The following is a 21,558-nucleotide window of genomic DNA, read 5'->3' as shown; positions in this document are numbered from 1 at the left end:
TTTTGGAAACACTGCAGTACGATACGTTTTTCATTTTTATTGGGGGGGGGAGAGACGGACAGTCTAAGGGGGTGTATTGGGGTACATTCGCACTGGCGGAGGTTTATAGTGAGTTTATTGCTAGGAGTTTGCGCTGCAGCTCAAACTTCAAGCTGGAAACTTACTGTAAACCCACCAGTGTGAATGTACCCTGTACATTCACCTGGGGGGGGTTGGCAAACCTCCAGCGGTTTCAAAAGTACAACTCCCAGCATGTTCTGACAGACCGTACATGCTGGGAGTTGTACTTTTGCAACAGCTGGAGGCGCACTGGTTGGGAAAACCTTCAGTTAGGTTCTGTTACCTAACTCAGTATTTTCCAACCAGTGTGCCTCCAGTTGTTGCAAAACTACAACTCCCAGCATGTACTGATCTCCAAAGTGTATGTTGGGAGATGTAGTTATGCAACAGCTGGAGGTACGCAACTACAACTCCCAGCATGCCGAGACAGCTGTTTGCTGTTTTGGCATGCTGGGATTTGCAGTTTTGCAACATCTGGAGGGCTATAGTTTAAAGACTACTGCACAGTGATCTCCAAACTGGGGCCCTCCAGATGTTGCAAAACTACAAATCCCAGCATGCCCAGACAGCAAACTGTTGTGTGGGCATGCTAGGAGTTGTAGTTTTGCAAGCTCTAGAGGGCCACAGTTTAGAGATCACTGCACAGTGATCTACAAACTGTAGCCCTCCAGCTGTTGCAAAACTGCAAATCTCAGCATGCCCACACAGCAAATAGCTGTCTGGGCATGCTGGGAGTTGGATTTGCAACATCTGGAGGGCTACAGTTTAGAGACCACTGTATAGTGGTCAAAAACTGTAGCCCTCCAGATGTTGCTAGGCAACTCACCGGCTTTCTTAGGATCCAGGGAGCCAGCCGCACAACATCGCCGCCCGCTGATCCCCGTCGCCCACTGCCATCGGATGGGTAAGTGGATCTTCTGTGCCGGTCCTCTGTCTGTCTCCCCGTTTTGCCCCGCCTATTGTGGGTAGGCAGAACGGGGAAACCGAAAGTTAAACCCCCCCCTCCCCCCCGATCTGCTATTGGTCGTCGCTTCTTGACGACCAATAGTAGGGATAGGAGGGGTGGACAACCACGATCCCCCTTAATTTCCGGGTCACCATAGACCCATATGACCCGGAATCGAGCAAATCGCAAGTGTGAATTCACCTGCGATTTGCGGCGATCACCGACATGGGACGGTCTGATGACCCCCCCTGAGCATTTGCACCGGATGCCTGCTGAATGATTTCAGCAGGCATCCCGGTCCGATCCCCGCCTGGCGCGCACTGGAATTCCTAGGTCCTTAAGTACCAGGGTGCCATGACGTACGCGTACTTAACCCCTTAAGGACACATGACGTTCTCATACGTCTCCATTTCCGAGTCCTTAAGGACACATGACGTATGAGAACGTCATGTGTTTTACCGGCCCCCCGCAACCATCTGGAGCGGAGCCGGTCCCCGATGCCTGCTGAAATCGTTCAGCAGGCATCGGGGCATATCGCCCAGGGGGGTCATTATGACCCCCCATGTCGGCGATGGCCGCAGATCGCTGGACAATTCAGTCCAGCGATCTGCGGCGGATTCCGGGTCAATCGGGTCTCCAGTGACCCGGTGACCCGGAATTACAGGCTGTTCGGGGCCGTCTCCGACGGCCCCGAACAGCCAGAGCCAGCAGGGGTGAGGTGGCACTGGTGCCACCTCACGATCGCCCTGATTTGTCGGCCGGATTACCGGCCGACCAATCAGGGCGCCTGCTGCGGGTGTCACTCCCGCAACCCGCTCCGCCCCTCTTCCGGAGGACGTGAGCGGGTGCGGGACGTGCACCCCGGGTGCTGGGGACCCCGATCCCCGGCGCCCCTGTTGGGATCGGGGCCCCAGGAGCAGCGGCGGCGGCGGAGACGACGAGGGACTGACCTGTGCGGCGAGGATCGTTGGAGGTGAGTGACAGTCTCCTGCTGTTGCTTAGCAACAGCTCCCAGCATGCAAAAAGGGCATGCTGGGAGCTGTAGTTATGCAACAGCAGGAGGCAGACCACCACAACTCCCAGCATGCCCTTATGGGCATGCTGGGACTTGTAGTTTAGCAACAGCTGGAGGCACATTCTTTCTATGGAAAAGTGTACCTTCAGCTGTTGTGTAACTACAACTCCCAGCTTGCACAATCAGCTAAAGTGCATGCTGGGAGTTGTAGTGGTGCATCTGGTGGTTGCATAACTACAACTCCCAGCATGCCCGTTGGCTGTCGGTGACTGCTGAGAGTTGTAGTTTTGCAACAGCTGAAGGCACACTGAGTTAAGTAGCAAACCAGTGTGTCTCCAGCTGTTGCATAACTACAATCCCCAGCATCCCCAGCCAAAGTAGTATGCCTCCAGCTGTTGCATAACTACAACACCCAGCATGCCCTTCCGCTGTCCGTACATGCTGGGGGTTGTAGCTTTTGCAACAGCTGAAGGCACACTGGTTGCAAAACACTGAGTTTGTTACCAAACTCGGTGTTTCACAACCAGTGTGCCTCCAGCTGTTGCTAAACTACAACTCCCAGCATGCACTGATAGACCGTACATGCTGGGAGTTGTAGTTTTGCAACAGCTGGATGTTCCCCCCCCCCCAATGTGAACGTACAGGGTACACTCACATGGGCGGAGGATTACAGTAAGTATCCGGCTGCAAGTTTGAGGTGCGGCAAAATTTCTGCCGCAGCTCAAACTGCCAGCGAGAAACTACTGTGAACCCCCCCGCCCGTGTGACTGTACCCTAAAAACACTACACTACACTAACACACAATAAAATAAAAAGTAAAAAACACTACATATACACATACCCCTACACAGCCCCCCTCCCCTCCCCAATAAAAATGAAAAATGTCTGGTACGCCACTGTTTCCAAAACGGAGCCTCCAGCGGTTGCAAAACTACAACTCCCAGCATGCACTGATAGACCGTACATGCTGGGAGTTGTAGTTTTGCACTGATTCCCCCCCCCAATGTGAACGTACAGGGTACACTCACATGGGCGGAGGATTACAGTAAGTATCCGGCTGCAAGTTTGAGCTGCGTCAAATTTTCTGCCGTAGCTCAAACTGCCAGCAAGAAACTACTGTGAACCCCCCGCCCGTGCGACTGTACCCTAAAAACACTACACTACACTAACACAAAATAAAATAAAAAGTAAAAAACACTACATATACACATACCCCTACACAGCCCCCCTCCCCTCCCCAATAAAAATGAAAAACGTCTGGTACGCCACTGTTTCCAAAACGGAGCCTCCAGCTGTTGCAAAACAACTACTCCCAGTATTGCCAGATAGCCGTTGACTGTCCAGGCATGCTGGGAGTTTTACAACAGCTGGAGGCACCCTGTTTGGGAATCACTGGCGTAGAATACCCCTATGTCCACCCCTATGCAAGTCCCTAATTTAGGCCTCAAATGCGCATGGCGCTCTCACTTTGGAGCCCTGTCGTATTTCAAGGCAACAGTTTAGGGACACATATGGGGTATCGCCGTACTCGGGAGACATTGGGCTTCAAATTTTGGGGGGTATTTTCTGCTATTACCCTTTTAAAAAATGTAAAATTTTTGGGAAAACAAGCATTTTAGGTAAAAAAAATATATATTTTTTTACATATGCAAAAGTCGTGAAACACCTGTAGGGTATTAAGGTTCAAATTACCCCTTGTTACGTTCCCCGAGGGGTCTAGTTTCCAAAATAGTATGCCATGTGTTTTTTTTTTTTGCTGTCCTGGCACCATAGGGGCTTCCTAAATGCGGCATGCCCCCAGAGCAAAATTCGCTTTCAAAAAGCCAAATGTGACTCCTTCTCTTCTGAGACCTGTAGTGCGCCAGCAGAGCACTTTTCACACCCATATGGGGTGTTTTCTGAATCGGGAGAAATTGGGCTTCAAATTTTGGGGGGTATTTTCTGCTATTACCCTTTTTAAAATTGTTAAAATTTTGGGAAACCAAGCATTTTAGGTAAAAAAAATATATATTTTTTTACATATGCAAAAGTCGTGAAACACCTGTAGGGTATTAAGGTTCACATTACCCCTTGTTACGTTCCCCGAGGGGTCTAGTTTCCAAAATGGTATGCCATGTGTTTTTTTTTTGCTGTTCTGGCACCATAGGGGCTTCCTAAATGCGGCATGCCCCCAGAGCAAAATTTGCTTTCAAAAAGCCAAATGTGACTCCTTCTCTTCTGAGACCTGTAGTGCGCCAGCAGAGCACTTTTCACCCCCATGCGAGGTGTTTTCTGTATCGGGAGAAATTGGGCTTCAAATTTTGGGGGGTATTTTCTGCTATTACCCTTTTTAAAAATGTAAAATTTTTGGGAAACCAAGCATTTTAGGTAAAAAAAATATATATTTTTTTTACATATGCAAAAGTCGTGAATCACCTGTAGGGTATTAAGGTTCACTTTACCCCTTGTTACGTTCCCTGAGGGGTCTAGTTTCCAAAATGGTATGCCATGTGTTTTTTTTTGCTGTCCTGGCACCATAGGGGCTTCCTAAATGCGGCATGCCCCCCAAAAACCATTTGTCGCTCCTTCCCTTCTGAGCCCTCTACTGCGCCCACCGAACAATTAACATAGACATATGAGGTATGTGCTTACTCAAGAGAAATTGGGTTTCAAATACAAGTAAAAATTTTCTCCTTTTTATCCCTTGCAAAAATTCAAAAATTGGGTCTACAAGAACATGCGAGTGTAAAAAATGAAGATTTTGAATTTTCTCCTTCACTTTGCTGCTATTCCTGTGAAACACCTAAAGGGTTAATACACTTACTGAATGTTTTTTTGAATACTTTAGGGGGTGTAGTTTTTATAATGGGGTCTTTTATGGGGTATTTCTAATATGAAGACCCTTCAAATCCACTTCAAGACTGAACTGGTCCCTGAAAAATAGTGAGTTTGAAAATTTTGTGAAAAATTTCAAAATTGCTACTGAACTTTGAAGCCCTCTGGTGTCTTCCAAAAGTAAAAACTCATAAATTTTATGATGCAAACATAAAGTAGACATATTGTATATGTGAACCCAAAAAAAATATATTTTGAATATCCATTTTCCTTACAAGCAGAGAGCTTCAAAGTTAGAAAAATGCAAAATTTTCATTTTTTTCATCAAATTTTGGGATTTTTCACCAAGAAAGGATGCAAGTTACCATAAAATTTTACCACTAAGTTAAAGTAGAATATGTCACGAAAAAACAGTCTCGGAATCAGAATGATAACTAAAAGCATTCCAGAGTTATTAATGTTTAAAGTGACAGTGGTCAGAATTGCAAAAAACGCTCCGGTCCTTAAGGTATAAAATGGCCTGGTCGTTAAGGGGTTAAAGCATAACCTAAGCCAGGACTAAAAAACATAAGGAACAAAGCGAAACAGGTTCTGGAGTGGGGCACTTGCAAATAATACATTTGGCACTGTGTGTCTGGTAATAATGTATATGAGATATATACTTGGTCATATATTGTATACATCCGCTTTATCAAAAAGGAAGGAAAATGTCATAAATTAAGTGCATATAGCCAAGTAACCGCAGTAACAAATATATACAGTACTTGCAATTTACATGGAGATTCTGACCTCTCCCCTCCAATCCACAATGTAAGGTGCAAAATTAATTCATGCAAATTAAAGCATTAGTCAAACAAATTAGGGCTGAGACAACAAGTCGATTAATCGACAACTAATCGATTTATGAAAATAGTTGTCAACTATTTTCCTAATTGGTTGGTCAACTAGTTGGTCAGCCAATTTCTAAAGTTAACATGCACTTAGCGATTATCCCTAAGCAGCTCCTTTCTGCAGCTATCATGAGTCGGCCAACTAATCCATTATGAAAATAATTGTTAGACGCAGCCCTAAAACAAATGCAGTAAAGATAGCCGAAGACCAAAAAGAGTGCAGGTGCCAAAGGTATATATCCAGGAGCATGCAGGCAGCAGGACTCACCCCAGTACCACATCAGTCTGAACAGAAGTGGTGCTGTATTTTTCTAATACTGGGCAACCCCTTTAATGCTTACCTTGCATAATTCTAAGTTCATTTGAGACATTTCTGCATTTCTTCTCTCAATATATCTTTATATGTAGATATGTCTATGTGCTTATACATGGTTTATGGTGTATTAATGTACCCAACTTGGTTATTTGTTTTTAGTTTTCTATGGGATGGGGAGGGGGTTTTGTTATGTTTTGTTGTTTTGGAAACTGAACAATTAAGTTACTTGATAAAAAAAAAAATGAAATGATGGCTTAGCTGTGATTGGTTTCAATATAATTCTGGGCCTTTTAGACAGTGTTTATTCATCCATTGCCTTTAGTTGATGAATTTTAGAGTGAAACAGATTGGAGGCAGATCAATGAAAACTGTCTAAAAGAAAAAAACGGATCTAGTTGCCCATAACAACCAATCGAAGCACAGCTTTAATTTTTAATAGAATTTTATTTTCATTTTAGTTTCCTAAATCTGCCCTCTTTTTGTTGTTTGTTCATACATTCATGCTACCCCGATTCATCCTGCTTTTATCCTCAGTTGTCCATTATATGTAGAATGCATATCTATTGCATGAATGTACATGGTGTGCTTATAACCAAGGACTCTCCTTTCTTTCATAAATATATATTTTTTTCAGTTCTACTCACTCACAAGCAGCTGAGAATTTAAGAATGGATTTTTCCTGGGCCTCTATTTGCACACAGACATAACATTTGTGCTTTGTGGCCTGTGTCCTCCTTTTATCAGTCTGTATGATTAATAGGGAAGAAATAACTTGTAATTCCAGGACCAGACGACTGTACGCACTGTGGCTTCAGCTACCACCACAAAAGAAATTCGTAGACAATCTAGTAGTTATGACGATCCTTGGAAGATAACTGATGAGCAAAGGCAGTATTATGTAAACCAGTTCAAGAACATCCAGCCTGACCTCAATGGATTCATCCCAGGTAAGGGCATCCCTAGTGTTTTCCTATAGGCTTTGCTATAGGACTTGATAAAAGCCAGAAATGACAGCGTGTTGCAATTGATATTTTTTTTTCTATTATTATAAAAGTAAACAATTATGTGAAGGTGACATTAACCTATGTACAAGCACACGCTGTACTTGTAATAAGCATGGTTGTGTGCATTATAACCGTACATATAAATGTATGGTGTGGGTTTAAGATTGGCGTTCAGGAGCAGATCTGGTACCCAACCGGCTAAAGACCCAGAGTGGAATATAGAAGCCATTTGCTAAATTACTAAAGTGTTTGGTCACTTAGGGCTGAAACATTCTGGCCATTAAGGGGTTAAACTGGCATAGCTGGATATTCTAATTGACAGCTTAACACTCTGATCAGTTGTTTATGGCCAGAACACAACACACTAGAAACAAAACAACCCTGCAAGGATTGGCTTATCTAAAAAGGGTTTTGACCTAAATTGCAACGCAGTGCACTATGAATTCACTAAAATGTTGGCACATGGTGTTGACTTTAAAGCAAGCAAAAAAAAATGTTTTTAAATGTGCAGATGCATCAGAATTATAAGTCCGCGTCAGCCACCGATAGATCTGATGCTATTAGCTAATCTCGACCATTGTATGTAAATGAAGAAAATACGGGACTTTTACTAGTTTAGAGTGGGCATCCTGTTAAAATCGCTTCAAGAGCACAATAAACACTCTTGAAAGGTGAGAAAAGAGTAACTGCAAAAGACCTACAGAACACTCTAGAACAGTGCAGGGCAATATTTTGCATCCCCCTACTTGACAGTGAAGTTAAAGGGGTATTCCAGGAAAAAACATATTTTTTTTATTTATTTTTTTTTATATCAACTGGCTCCAGAAAGTTAAACAGATTTGTAAATTACTTCTATTAAAAAAATCAATAATTATCAGCTGCTGAAGTTGAGTTGTTGTTGTTTTCTGTCTGGCAACAGTGCTCTCTGCTGACATCCCTGCTTGTTTGGGGAACTGCACAGAGTAGAAGAGGTTTGCTATGGGGCTATGGGCGGTTCCCGAGACAAGTGTCATCAGAGAGCACTTAGACAGAAAAGAACAACTAAATTTCATCAGCTCATAAGTACTGAAAGGATAAATATTTTTTAATAGAAATAATTTACAAATCTGTAACTTTCTGGAGCCAGTTGGTGTATAAAAAAAAAAAGTTTATTCCTGGATAAACCCTTTAAGTGTTAATGGAGCCCACGCCAGGGGGGCAGACTAACAGGTTGGGGACTCACACTTCGTACCCCAGAACACCCCCCTGCCCTTCCAGCACATAAGAAAGGCTGGGTTCACATGTTCAGTGTCCGGCATAGTTTTACTCTGGCGTGCACTGGAGGGAAACTGATGCTGGATCCCTTTTATTTGAATGGGACAGTTCACAATCATCCAGCGTCTCAGTATTGACACCGGATGGTTGGACATGCTGGATGGCACCAGACAGGTGAACGCAGCTTGCTGCATTCCCCTGTCTGGCATCCAGAAACAATAGATGCCGGATTCCATACAACTGATGTCATCAGTTATGGCATCAGTTGCGTCGAGATCTAGGATTAGTTCACCTATGCCCGATGTCAGACATGTGTGAACCCAGCCTTACTTAGTGCCCCGTTAACTGTGCTGGGGCATCTGGTAACATACATGCGTGCCGCACGCAGGCATGTCTGTTACTAGGAAGGAGGTCACAAGGCCCCATCGGAGAGGAGCACAGCGGAGTTCGCGTCTCTCTGCACAATTTCAGGCTGCCGCACAGTGCCGCATGTGAGTAAAGGGGTGCCAAGCCTTTTGCAAATATTTGATGTAAAATTATTGCTTATTGTACAACATGAGTTATAGGTTTGGATCCACTCCAGGGCCATAGGGTATGTCAGGGCATGCTGGGGGGGCCCTTGTAGTTAGTAGCTGAACTGCTAGCCTGCCCCAATACAGCCTATGGCTCTGCAGTTGACCAAAAAAATAAAGGGGTACTCTGGTGGAAAACTATTTTTTGCAAATCAACTGGAGACACAAAGTTAAACAGACTTGTAAATTATATACCCCAAATAATGAAAACACTATCACTATATTATTGGAAAAAATTGATCATCTTCATTGTAAACATCATATATTAAAATAGCATAAAATCCATGGCACAATAGATATCCCTGTAGTATAACACAAACTATGCAAGGCAATCAATTCATGGTAGGTCACCCACTTTCTGATGCTGAAGTTACATATCAACAGGTATAGTACAGATGAGCATAATTAGCAGGAGGGGGGACAAGATACAGATTATCCCAGTAGAAATCACACAAGAAGCCTTAACACAGTGTGTGTCAAAACACCACTACATATGTTTCGCTCCGTTGAGCTTCCTCGGGGGCGTGAAGCTCAACGGAGCAAAACATTATTATACCCACATTCCTTGTGTTAGGGTTTCTATTTCCCCGCAAGATGTTCTTTTGGTGAAGATTTGTAAGTAACTTTTACTTTAAAAAATCCAGTAATCAGCTGCTGAAGGCTCCACAGGAAATTGAATAGTTTTTTTCAGTCTGATCACAGTGCTCCCTGCTGACACCTCTGTCCATGTCAGGAACTGTCCAGAGCAGGAGAGGTTTATTATGGGCATTTGCTCCTACCTTGACGCAGATAGGTGTCAGCAGAGATCACTGTGGTCAGACTGGAAAGAACTTCACAAATTTCTCTGTAGTATACAACAGCTAAGTAATGGAAGGATTAGGATTTTTATATAGATGTAACTTACAAATCTGCTTAACTTTCTGAAACAAGTTGATTTGAAATTATTATTATAATTTTTTTTTTTACCCCTTTTAAGGACCAGGCCAATTTTTGTTTATGCACTTTAGTTTTTTTCCTCCTTGCCCTATAATAGTCATAACTCTTATTTTCCCATGTACAGACCAATATGAGGGCTTGTTTTGTACTTTTGTAATGACACCTTTCGTTTTTCCATAACATACGCTCCGAAATCCCGCCAAAATTGAGGTGAAATTGAAAACCAAAATGCAATTTAGCAGTTTTGGCAGGGGAATTTTCTTTTTTACGTCATTCACCTTGTAGTCAAACATACATGTTTGATACTTTAGGTTGGCCTGATTACAACAATACCAAATTTGTATAGTTTGTGTCTTGTTTTACTAATTTTAAAAAAACTTTACACTTTTTTACATTTTTCTAAATGCAATTTTCTGACCCCTATAACATTAATTTTGTCCGTATAAGGGCTCGTTATTTGTGACGTTATCTGTTGTTTGTATCAGTACCGATTTGGTATTGATCAGACTTTTTGATAGCTTTTTACTTAATTTTTTTCTGGGTAATGATGTTATAAAAAAAAATGCAATTCTGAGATTTGGTATTTTTTTTTATGTTAACCCCATTGACCAAACAGGATATATGTTATATTTTTATAGTTCGGACAATTACGCAGTCGTTGAAACCAAAATACCTTTATTTTTATTATGTTACATGTTTTTTTTTTTATGAAAATTGAGAAAAAGGGGGAGGAGGTGATTTGAACTTTTAATATGGAAGGGGTAATTGTGGGCTTTTAAAACTTTCATTCACTTTTTTTTTTTTTCCTTTTTTTTTTTCCACACTATTAGTCATTTAGATTCCTCATACAGATCATTGCAGATCTATTGAACTCCATTAATCTGTGTGATCTGTGCTCATTTATTTGAGCCTGCTCTGGGCAGGCTCGGTCAAATGCAGATCCACAGCAGCCATGGGAGGAGGTAAGTCCTCCCGCAACCTCAACAGTGAATCGTCCCAAACAACCAACCCCCTCCCCCGATTGCACTAGACCACCAGGGAGCATTTCAAAGTCCTTTTGACGCCGCTGTCAGCTTTGACAGCGGCAATCTAAAGGGTTAATAGCTGGATGCGGAACTGCATGTCCCAGGCGTCGTGCGATTAGGATTTCAACATCCCTGAGTATGTTGCACTATACAGTAGTACAGTATAGGTCAGGGGTCCTCAAACTTTTAAATTTTTTAAAAAAAAATGTAACAAATTCCTATGCACACTTACATATCTTATTAGTGGACTACCCCTTTAAGTACGTATCGCAGTCCCCCCCCCCCCCCCCCAATAGGTAGCCTGCATAGTCCCCCCCACATTAGGTTGTAGTTCTCCCACATTAGGTTGGCAGTATAGTTCCTCCCACATCTAGTTGGCAGTATAGTTCCTCCCCCCCTCCCCCCCACATTAGGTTGGCAGTATAGTCCCCCCCCCCCCCCCACATTAGGTTGGCAGTATTGTTCCCCCCCCCCCCCCCCACATTAGGTTGGGAGTATAGTTTCCCACCCCCAAATTAGGTTGGCAGTATAGTTCCCCCCCACATTAGGTTGGCAGTATAGTTCCCCCCCCCACACTTAGTTGGCAGTATAGTTCCCCCCCACACTTAGTTGGCAGTATAGTTCCCCCCCACACTTAGTTGGCAGTATAGTTCCCCCCCCCCCCATACTTAGTTGGCAGTATAGTTCCCCCCCCCCCCATACTTAGTTGGCAGTATAGTTCCCCCCCCCCCCCATACTTAGTTGGCAGTATAGTTCCCCCCCCCACACTTAGTTGGCAGTATAGTTCCCCCCCCCACACTTAGTTGGCAGTATAGTTCCACCCCCCCCCACACTTAGTTGGCAGTATAGTTCCACCCCCCCCCACACTTAGTTGGCAGTATAGTTCCACCCCCCCCACATTTAGTTGCCAGTATAGTTCCCCCCCCCCCCCCACATTTAGTTGCCAGTATAGTTCCCCCCCCCCCCACATTTAGTTGGCAGTATAGTCCCCCCCCCCCCCCCACATCTAGTTGGCAGTATAGTCCCCTCCACATCTAGTTGGCAGTATAGTTCCCCCCCCCCCCCCCTCACATTAGGAGGTCATTAGTTCCCTCCCCCACATTAGGTGCAGTAGAGTCTCTCCCCCCCCCCCACCCCCCCACACACTAGGTGCAGTAGAGTTCCCAACCCCCCCACACACTAGGTGCAGTAGAGTTCCCCACCCCCCCACACACTAGGTGCAGTAGAGTTCCCCACCCCCCCCCACACACTAGGTGCAGTAGAGTTCCCCACCCCCCCACACACTAGGTGCAGTAGAGTTCCCCACCCCCCCACACACTAGGTGCAGTAGAGTTCCCCACCCCCCCACACACTAGGTGCAGTAGAGTTCCCCACCCCCCCACACACTAGGTGCCGTAGAGTTCCCCACCCCCCCACACACTAGGTGCAGTGGAGTTCCCCCCCCCCCCCCCCCACATTAGGTGCAGTAGAGTTGTCGTCCCCCCCTCTCACATTAGGTGCAGTAGAGTTCCCCAGATATTGCAGAACTACAAGCCCAGCATCCCTGACTGTCTGGGCATGCTGGGAGTTGTAGTTTTGCAACATCTGGAGGGTTACAGTTTGGAGACCACCATATAGTGGTCTCCAAACTGTGCCACTTCAGATGTTGCAAAACTACAACTCCCAGCATGCCCAGACAGTCAGTGCCATACAGTGTATGGCTGGAGGCTATATGCCTGTGTACTGCCCCACTTCAGTGCTCCGTCCACCACTCCTCCGGTCTGGCCATAGCAGTAAGTCCCAGGACCGGAGGAGGGGTGGTCGGAGCACCAAAGTTGATGTGCCGCTGGTAACACTTAACAAGCTAGCCAGCGCACGTCCTGCTTGCTGCTCCGCTCCTCCGCGCTCCGTTGCTATGGGCGCACGCACGGAATGTCAGTGACGTCCCTGCGCGCGCTACCTCCCGGCGGCCCCTGCGGTTTTAAATTAAATGCGGGGCCTCAGAGCGGTAACCGGGGCATCACTGTGTCCCGAAAACATCAGGCAGGCCGGATAAATGTCCTCGGCAGGCAGCATGTGGCCCCATGGTATAGGTTATGGTGCAATATGCTGGGAGTTGTAGTTTTGGGTCACCTGCAGAGCCATAAGCTGTATCAAGGCATCCTGGGCATTTTAGTTAGTAACTGCAACTCCCAGCATTTCTTGTCACAGTCTGATTCTTTTGTTGAATACTTAAAGGGGTACTCCGGTGAAAACCTTTTTTCTTTTAAATCAACTGGTGGCAGAAAGTTAAACATATTTGTAAATTACTTCTATTAAAAAATCTTAATCCTTCCTGTACTTATTAGCTGCTGAATACTAAGAGGAAATTATTTTCTTTTTGGAATGCTCAGAGCACGAGCACAGTTCTCACTGCTGACGATATTATAATAATAATAACGCTTTATTTATTGTTGTCCTTAGTGGGATTTGAACCCAAGTCCCCAGCACTGCAAGGCAGCAGTGCTAACCACTGAGCCACCATGCTGCCCATAGGCTATGCATGGTTGCTAAAATGGACAGAGATGTCAGCAGAGAGCACTGTGTTCATGATTTCATCAGTGTTCCAAAAAGAAAGGAATTTCCTTTGTAGCATTCAGCAGCTAATAAGTACTGGAAGGATTAAGATTTTTTAATAGAAGTAATTTACAAATATGTTTAACTTTCTGCCACCAGTTGATTTAAAAGAAAAAGAACATGCAAAAACCTTTGTACATGTGTCCTTTCTTGAAGAAGGGTGTTCCTTACCATGAAGGAAGTCACAATTTTAGGTTTGCCTGAATGTTACACAGCTTCATGGGAAAATCTTCTATGGAGAGAGAAGACAACGTCCAATAAAAGTTTGCATAAAAAGTTTGGGTATGTTTTTTCCTCTAAACATAAAGCATGGAGGAAGCAGAAAATTGAATTTAAAGGGGTACTCTGAAAGGGGATAAGATGTCTGATGGCGGAGGGGTCTGGCCACTGGGTCCCTCCTCAATCTACGGGCTGGCACCCCAGCGTTCTAAACATTTATGTTCAGAACGCCGGCTTTGGCAGCCTTGGTCGTGGTGTCACGCCCCCTACATTTAGGTCTATGGGAGGGGGGCATGATGGCTTTATCCTTTTGGGTAGGGGATAAGATATGTCTTGTCACTCCAAGATATATGACTGACTATTAGTGTTATCACAGATTCTTCTGGCTTCAGCATATTTTTGCTTGAATGATACCTGATAGGAAGTTGTGTAGTTATTTCATTGTCAGTGTGGTGTTGTATCAGCAGCTTCCTGGGTCCTACCTCTCTCCCAAGATGATGCATCATCCTCTCCTTAGTCGCTCATCTCAAGACCTGCCACCTGAGTAAGGCTGGGTTCCCATTACATTTTCCCCCATACAGGAGCGCATATGGCAGGGGAGAGCTAAAAACCTGCGCTCCCGTATGCCTTTCTATGCGCTCCCGTATGTAATTCATTTCAATGAGCCGACCGCAGTCAAACGTTCGGTTGGCTCATTTTTGCCCAGTATGCGCTTTTTCTCTGCACCTAAAACCGTGGTCGACGATAGTTTTAGGTCCGGTTGTAAAAGTGCATAGGGGGCAAAAATGAGCCGACCGAACGTTTGACTGCGGTCGGCTCATTGAAATGAATTACATACGGGAGCGCAGGTTTTTAGCGCTCCCCTGCCGTATGCGCTCCTGTATGGGGGAAAATGTAATGGGAACCCAGCCTAATGTTACTACCTTTGACCAGCCCCTCCAGCCTACATCACTATCACATCATATACACACATGCATTTATATCTTTATTGGGACATTTAGGGAAGAACAATGCCACAGAAAGAGAAGCGGAAAGGTGCTGCAGATTTACTGACTGCAGAGAAACAGCTCTGGGCATTGGACGGGCATGGGTGTTGTGGGAGGGCTATGATGAAGAGCTGAGGTAAATAATGCACTTTTGGAATTGTAATAATAAGCAATTTCTCGGCCAGCAGGTAGGGGAGAGGATTACATACTCACAAAACAAGTGGATATTTATTTTTCTTGTCAGAGTGCCCCTTTGAATTCAGGAGTTTACTTGCTTTTTTCCCCAGGACAGTGGATGTTTATTCAATGTGCCTAAATAAACAACAATAATGGCACAATGTTTGTAATACGGTTTTTGTGCTCTGCTATAATTGTTGTGTATATAAGTCAGACCACCCGAGTAACCAAAGATTCAGGTAATTCCCAAGGGTCCACATTTGTTGCAACTGTACATTTTAGTGTAACCCCACAAAGTTAGAGTTCATATTATTAAGCTAATGGGTGAATAGTGGTTTGAGGATCAGAATTTATACAGTATTACTACCTACAGCAGCATAATCCTAAATCCTTTCCACAGGATTTCAAGGATAAGAGCCCTGTGCTTGGCTTAGTTCTGTAGACAGTGAATGGAGCAGCAGTGCGCATGTAGTTCGAGACCCCTGTTCTCAAGATTGATGTGTATCCCAATGGTCGGGCTCAGTTATTATACTTCCCCCTATTCACAAGATATATATGTTGGTGGCACAACACCTTAAGATGTTAAAGGGATTGTCCAGGCAAAGTATTGTAATTATTCCAATGCAGCATGTGCCCCCCCCCATAGAGTTCAGCTGCAGAGTGGCACTATGCTGGACCATGGTGCAGGAAATAAACTATAATTTCATAACTGCTGGACACAATTATGTAATACCTTGTTCTTATCACAGTCTGTCGCTGTTATTTTTTTCCCTCAGAAGGGCAGCAAAAACTTGGTGGTCACATGATGGTTAGACAATAAAATAAAGCCAACTACACCTTACACTGTGTTGGGATCCTTTTAATTACAGGAATTGTGCATCAGTTTAACTTGGTGCATACATAATTTTTTGTCCTATAATGTGACATAAGCATTGGCAATTTATGACAGATTATCTTAAAATATAGAACTCCAAGAAAAAACTAAACTCAGCCAGAGTTAGAGGTCATTCTGGCCCCACATTTGACTAGTACATATTCCTGCAACTCCCATGACTATAGATGGTCCTGTGTATACCTCTAGGTATAAAGCTGTCATACTGGTCATTGGATGACGTCAAAATTGCACTTTAAAAAGAAGTCTGTCAGTGTTTGGTAGAAGCATTTGTTTCAATCTCCTATTTCATTGTCAATCTAATACTCCCATGTTATTTAGAAATTTAGATTTTGAGCTTGATTTGGAAGAGGGGCTCATGTAAGTGATTACAAGCGCAATGCTATAGAATGTCCGTGCTAAATAAATAAAATTACCTAGGTTGAGCAGCTGAAATATTTGCTTATTCAATAGAGAAGAAAATATAGACTAGCTGAGGGACAACACTTTATGGTGTACCCTCCAAATTCACAAGAAACACAAGATGTGATCTACATGGAAGTGGGAGTTAGGTAAAGGATACATATGTAGCCCTTCTCATCTATGGTTGTAGAGCTCTATAAAGGCATCTTTAAATGTCTGTACTCTTATTAGGAATAAATGTAGGTCATAGCAACTAGGAGATACATTATCATCTAAAATATATTATCTATCAAATGGCCATGAGTCACAATGGGTTAAGCTGTTTGCATCTTATCTAGATTTTAATATTTGTAGCAGAACGTCATTGTGCAGCTCTGTTACTAATTAATGGGTTTATTACCAGACAGACTCGACTTTCCACATACACAACCCCTTTATCTGCCTAGTAATGTGCACAAAGCCTTTTGTTTATCATATTAAGGTACTTCAAGCTACTGGCTCAACACATATGCTTTTGTTTACTTGCTATTTTTCTGGGATGCATTAAGAAAATGTCCCCCCTACATGGATCCCTTGTACCGTAGAACCTTGTCACAAGAAAAATCCACAGAATTGCTCAGTTTTCTTGTGGTGAAAATGTCTGCAGCTTGTGGATGACATTTTGTTGTTAGTGTATCTGTTGCAATGAGCCTTGGCAGGAGACTTGCCCCAAGACTGATGCGATCACATTCAAGTATATGGGACTTCTGGCATTCTGAGTCCTGATCGTGTCGGTCTCTGGCAATGATACTGCCCGGGATGTACTCCACCCGTAGACCTTTTATCCCCTATCCAAAGAATCCGCGATAAGATGTCTGAATTTGGAGGGTCCAGCAGCTGGGACTCCCCTGCTCCCCTGCCAGCACCCCGGCTTTCCAAATGGAATGTGTTACATGACTCATCACTTTCCAGTGCTGGATTAAGACAGCCCATTGGCTGACTCGTGCATGTCACGTGACCACAAATATGCTGTCTCAAACACAGTTTCATTCCGTGGGAGTTTGGCTACCACAGCAAGAGGATGTCTCCCGCAGCGCAATCCTCATAGCGGGGACTGTTTGAGTACACAGGCTTTGGGCTTCCATGTTCGAGGAACCACACCACACCCCCTCTATTCATGTCTAAGGGAGGGGGTGTGACTGCTGTGGAGCAGAAGTACACAGCCATTTAGCCTCCTCCCATAAACATGAATGGAGGGGGCGTGGTGTGACATCACAGAAGCCTAAAGCCAGCTTTTCTGAACATAAATGATATGGATAAGAATTAAGATGTCTAGGAGCGGAGTACCCCTTTTAAACATCCCAATGTGGCTCATTGTGACAGTGCCTGTTTAAAGGGATATTCCTGAATTTTTTTTTTATTTGACTATACTACTGGGGCTGTAAAGTTAGTGCAGTTCATAATAGGGATCGACCGATATCTGCTTTTTAGGGCCGATACCGATAATCAGTGGAGGTTAGGGCCGATAGCCGATAACTTATACCGATATTCCGGTATAAGTTATCGGCTATTTATCCCCCCCGCAACACCGCTGCAGATCATTGATTTAAAGCGGGCACTTTAAATCAATAAACTGCAGTGGCTTTTGCGGTGCCATAGACCGTCGCCGCCACCCGCTTCTCTCCCCCTGCCTGTCCTGAGTCCTATCACCGCGCCCCCTACAGCACCATGCAGCTTCGCCCCCTCCCACTGCACCACCCCGGCCCCCTTGCCTCCCCCATCCCCGGTTTTATAATTACCTGTTCCCGGGGTCCACTCTACACCTGGCTCCGGTGGCGTCCTCCTGAGCTGTCACTGTGCGCACTGACGGTGACGTCACGTCACTCGTCATTGCGCACAGCGTAACGCTGGACGCAGCAGGAGCCAGAAGTAGCGTGGACCCCGGGAACAGGTAATTATAAAACCGGGGATGGGGGAGGCAATGGGGCTGGTGCGGTGTGGGGTGCGGCGGGTCGGTGGCGGTGCGGGGGGGGGGGGGGGGGGCATGTACATTATCGGCAAGGTAATTGCCATACCGATAATGCCCAAATTCGTGATTATCGGCCAAACCGATAATCGGTCGATCCCTAGTTCATAATATAGTGTCTGTACCTGTGTGTGACGGTTTTCTCACAACTCTTCTGTGATTTTCACTCAATTATTTATTTATTTTTACCAGTATACAAAATGACTGTTGTCTCAGATTCTTCCCAGCTTACAATACGGCAGAGACCTGACTCACTAGTCAGCTGATGACAGGGAGCCTGTCTGCTTAAATGGGTGGAGGGATCAATCTGCAACTAATGCAACAGCTGTAGGCACCCTGATTGAAAACCACAGATCTTTTGTTTCAATGGGTGGGGTAGCTGATGTGTGGGAGGGAGGAAGATGTAATTGTGGGATTTGCAGTAAAAAAAAAAAAAAAGTCAAACAGGAAATAAAAGTTCACAAACAGCTAGCCACAGTGTTATGGTAATCTCACAACATAGCCATTTAGGCCCAAGACAAGCGCATATCCTTCCTAAGCATGTCCATTACTGTCTGCCAGGTACATACTAAAATCACCTTATGGTGGAGAACCCCTTTAAAGCAGAGGTATCTAGATGGGTTTTAAGCAAAACATAAGCTTTAATTACCTAATAATTTGTACATATTTATTTTTAATATTTTTTTAAATTATACTGACAAGATTCCATTCTTTCTAGGATCAGCTGCAAAAGAATTCTTTACGAAATCTAAGCTTCCAATTCCAGAGCTTTCTCATATATGGTATGTTTTATGTTTTTAATAGTTTTCTGGTTTATACCCCTTACTTAAGGTTAAATACACAATAGTTCTATATACTGGGTATAGACCTATTACTATCATGACTGTAACTATATAATATGGCCCTATTCCCAGATGATCCTATTGCAATACGCATGCCACTCCATGACAATATGCATACCAAAGAAAAAAGAGCGTCGCCACTATTTGACCAATAAAAACAATAACTTTATTTATATGTCCATAAAACTTATTACGCATTATTGGGTCTTTTATTACAACAATCCAATACTTTAAAGTGCATGAAGGGAGAGAAATGCCGGTTGCTAAACCATATACATATTTAACCTGTCATTACATTACATGCAAGTTTTGTAGTGATGCAGCAGAATCGCTACTACTCAATATAAGTGTGTATTGGGATGGGAAAACAATCACTCATCTGTAGAGACCCAAATCCCTATAATACATGATCATCTATCACATATATGTAATATCAGACACAGCATTCCACCCACCCATATCTATTGTGGTCTGCTCCGGCACCTCCCCCGACCTCAACGCACGTTTTACAGTCTTTTTCAAGAGGTCATCATTACTAATAAGGTGTATATCTCCGGCACACATACTGATGTTTCCCTGATTTGTTTGTTCTTGCTTATGGGCATAGCTTTGTCAGTGTTTGAGACATATGTATAATTTGCTTGTCATTAAAATATATTTATCATTGTAGGGAGCTCTCAGATTTTGATAAGGACGGAGCACTGACGTTGGACGAATTCTGTGCTGCTTTTCATCTCGTAGTGGCTCGAAAAAATGGATATGATTTGCCTGAAAAACTACCTGAAAGCTTAATGCCTAAACTTATAGACTTAGATGACGCTGCAGGTACTTCAATCTTAAAGGGATTAGAACAGCTGATTTCTGCAAACACAGTGCCACACATCCTCAGGTTGTGTGTAGATTTGCAGTTCGGTTTCATTTAAGTGAATGAAGCAAAGTTGTAATAACACACACAACCTGACAGGTGTGGTGGTGGTGTTTCAAAAAAGTAAAGAAAAAAAACACTCAAATGGCGCACACCAAATAATAAAAAAAAAAACACTATTTTATTAATTACACATTAAAGACAATACACGGAAACCCTCTAAAATCTAAAGGAGTACTCCGGCGCGCACTTTTTTCCTTTTATCCCGTCTGGGCTGCAAAATAAAAGAAAACACACTCTCTCTTACCTGCCAACGAGCCCCCGGAGCTCCGGTACACTCCGGTACAGGTGTTTGGTCCCGGGCTATATTCTTCTTACTTCCTGTTAGCCTGGCACGTCACACGGAGCTTCAGCCTATCACCGGCCGCAGCGATGTCCCACCTCGGCCAGTGATAGGCTGAAGCTCCGTGTGACGTGCCGGGTTAACAGGAAGTAAGAAGAATACAGCCCGGGGACCGAACACCTGTACCGGAGCTCCGGGGGCTCGTTGGCAGGTAAGAGAAAGTGTGTTTTCTTTTATTTTTCAGCCCGGACGGGATAAAAGGAAAAAAGTGCATCGCCGGAGTACTCCTTTTTAAAATATGAAAATATTTAAAAAAAAGCAGAGCACCGATAACACTGATAAATGCTATGGCATAGCATTGAACAGTGTATGCAATCAAAGGATTGCATGGTATTAAAAAAAAAAGAAAAAAAGTGAATTCGCCCCTCCCCAAAGAAAAGTTTGAATCACCCCCATTTCACATTTATTAAATAAAAATAATAATCATATGTGGTACCACCGTGTGCATAAATTTTCGAACTAATAAAATTAAAAGTTAGCTAAACCGCTCGGTCAATGGCGTACACTTGGCGTACACAAAATTTTAAATTGTGCAATTTTTTTGTCACTTAATATACCATTTTTTTTCCACTGCGGATTGTGCTATGAAGTGATGTCATTGCAAAGTACAATTGGTCTGTAGGTTCAAAATTTAATGTGTTATGATTTTTAGAAGGGAAGGTTGAAAAGTACTTAAGGTGAAAATGGGCTTCATCCTTAAAGGGTTAATAAAACTGTAAATTGCCCCTTTTTCCCAGTTAACCCCAGAAAGCTTAAAAATAAACCTATTTGGTATTGTCACCTGCGTAATTGTTCGAAGTATCCAAATATAATGTAAATGATCACGTACGGTGAATGGCGGAAACTTAAAAAAAAAGCCAAACTTGCTGTTTTTTGTTCACATCACATTACAAAAAGAAAATGATAAAATGCAATGAAATACTCAGTTACACACAAATATGGAACAAAAAAACTGCAGATCGCAGCGCAAAAAATGAGCCCGCATACAGCCCTGTGGTCAAATTAAGGCAATTTTAAACATACTTATTATGGTAAAATGAGTGGTGTCATTACAAAATACAATTGGTCATGCAAAAAACAAGCCCTTATATGGGTCTGTGGATAAAAATATAAGTTATGATCTTTAGAAGGTGAGGAGGAAAAAAGACACACAAATAAGATTGGCTGTGTCCTTAATTCTTGGTGAAACACTCTGCCCTAGTATAAAATGTTTTTTGCATTATAACATTAATGTTGCGTCTAGAGCACACTAGTATTTAGACCTGCCAACAGCTAGGGAGCCACATGCAGCTCCCAAAGCACAGGTCGGGAACACCACAGTGATGTATAGAAGTGGAGCG

General features: G+C 43.6%; 1 protein-coding gene and 1 long non-coding RNA gene across 7 annotated transcripts in view; one reads left to right on the top strand and one right to left on the bottom strand.

Annotated features, from left to right (window-relative positions):
• Positions 1 to 21,558, top strand: part of REPS1 (RALBP1 associated Eps domain containing 1) — a 117,385-nt gene that overhangs the window by 49,250 nt on the left and 46,577 nt on the right. For all 4 annotated transcript variants that reach the window (XM_056566680.1, XM_056566682.1, XM_056566679.1 and 1 more), the window contains exons 6-8: positions 6,826 to 6,988; positions 18,827 to 18,890; positions 19,621 to 19,775. In XM_056566680.1, coding sequence (XP_056422655.1) covers positions 6,826 to 6,988; positions 18,827 to 18,890; positions 19,621 to 19,775 — 382 coding nt within the window. The remainder of the gene's footprint in view (positions 1 to 6,825; positions 6,989 to 18,826; positions 18,891 to 19,620; positions 19,776 to 21,558) is intronic.
• LOC130362351 (uncharacterized) overlaps positions 1 to 21,558 on the bottom strand; it is a 60,375-nt gene that overhangs the window by 32,312 nt on the left and 6,505 nt on the right. The window lies entirely within an intron of this gene.

Source organism: Hyla sarda, chromosome 3 (genome assembly GCF_029499605.1).
Source record: "Hyla sarda isolate aHylSar1 chromosome 3, aHylSar1.hap1, whole genome shotgun sequence".
In the NCBI taxonomy this organism is placed as follows: Eukaryota; Metazoa; Chordata; class Amphibia; order Anura; family Hylidae; genus Hyla; species Hyla sarda.
Note: the sequence above shows the minus strand (reverse complement) of the source record. Positions and strands in the feature narration are given on the sequence as shown.